At 41.1% G+C, this 1,491-nt stretch overlaps 1 protein-coding gene across 1 annotated transcript; it reads right to left on the minus strand.

Moving 5' to 3' along the window:
- Nucleotides 1-276: 276 nt before the first annotated feature.
- On the minus strand, nt 277-1,038 carry LOC107751771 (gap junction beta-4 protein-like). Its single transcript, XM_016567537.1, has one exon. The coding sequence runs from the start codon at nt 1,036-1,038 to the stop codon at nt 277-279; it is 762 nt and encodes a 253-aa protein (XP_016423023.1).
- Between the last annotated feature and the right edge of the window lie 453 nt (nt 1,039-1,491).

Consider the following 1,491-nt stretch of genomic DNA (forward strand, 5'->3'; position numbering starts at 1 on the left):
CTTTAAAAGTTCATTCTAAAGTGCATATTCTAAAAAAACATATAGTGAAAATCCTGGCAATCACATCTTTTATATAAAAATATATATTTATTACTGTGTTTAAAAGCAGCTTGAGGTCTGTACTAACTAATTATCATTCTTAGATGACTAATTTATTTGTATTTATTTGCATTTGCATTTGTTCGCTACAATTTTGGATGATGGAGAAAGAGGGCTTTTTTATCCCGTATCCCGAACTCACTGAGGCTGTAAAGGTTTGGCGACACACTGCTGTCATTAAATAGCAGTTTTGTCCATTGAGGTGTCTTTTAATTTTTGTGAACTCAAGTTTTGGCTGCTGGAAAGAGTCGGGTCTGGTCTTTTAGATCGTCGCGGTGGTGCTTCTTGCATCATACTGTATTTTAATATACGCTTTCCAATGAGATAAATCATTTCGCAGATACACATGAAGATGCAGAGAGCAGAGGAGGCCACCATGAAGAGAGTGAAGATTTTCTTCTCCGTGGCACGGGAGATGAAACAATCCACCGTATTCGGACAAGGATCCAGCGAGCACTTGGTGAGGCGAGGGAGGTCATAGCCTTTATACATGTGATGAAGAATATAGAGAAAGGCAGCATCAACTGTGGCTTTAAAGATCAAGCTTAACAGGTAGGTCCACCAAAGACCCCCACGCTTTTTCCCAGGGTTGGCATATAAATGGGTGCCCTCGTGGAGGGCCGTGTACTTCTTGTCTTTTTCCTCTCTGTATCTGACGTGGGCTACGACCAAGAGCGACGGACATGTGACAAAGATGAGCTGCAAGGCCCACAGACGGATGTGAGAGATGGGGAACGTGTTGTCGTAACAGACGTTGCTGCAGCCGGGCTGCTTGGTGTTGCACACGAAGTCTTTGCTTTCGTCACCCCAAACGCATTGAGCCGCCACCACAAACACCAACACACGAAACACAAACACCACAGACAGCCAGACTCGACCAAACACTGTAGAATATTTATTGACCCCACTAAGAAGGGTCTCCAGTCCTGACCAGTTCATCGCTGATCACGAACTATGTCCTGAAATAAACAAAATTCCATATGAAACTCAAAACTTTTGCACAATGACAAGGATAAAATCACAGAAACAGGCCATTCTAGTTTGGGTCAGTGAATCTCCTGACAACTGGTGTCATGAAAGTATATGCTCTAAATTTAACCAAAAAACGAATGGGTTTTCATCATATCATTTTTTGTGATGCTGATTATCTTTTTTAATTAGCCAGTGGAGATTTTGTCTTTGATTAATATTTAAACTCCGGAGGCGTTCAGCCATGCATAACAGGTACTCCAGATTGTTTCTAAAGATCTCATCAAAAAGTTTGCAATATCTGATTCTGTTCCAAGTGCTTTAAATAGAAGTTATGACAGGTAACCTTATAATAAGGGTTTGTGCAATCACAAGGGTGACACATTTAAATATAACAAGCCTGTGTTGACAAGCCTGCTCGTT

Source organism: Sinocyclocheilus rhinocerous, unplaced genomic scaffold (assembly GCF_001515625.1).
Source record: "Sinocyclocheilus rhinocerous isolate Xijiao unplaced genomic scaffold, SAMN03320098_v1.1 scaffold993, whole genome shotgun sequence".
In the NCBI taxonomy this organism is placed as follows: domain Eukaryota; kingdom Metazoa; phylum Chordata; class Actinopteri; order Cypriniformes; family Cyprinidae; genus Sinocyclocheilus; species Sinocyclocheilus rhinocerous.

Bases quoted from the DNA above. Each gene is read 5' to 3' on its own strand.
- LOC107751771 (XM_016567537.1), bottom strand. From the start codon at position 1,038: ATGAACTGGTCAGGACTGGAGACCCTTCTTAGTGGGGTCAATAAATAT.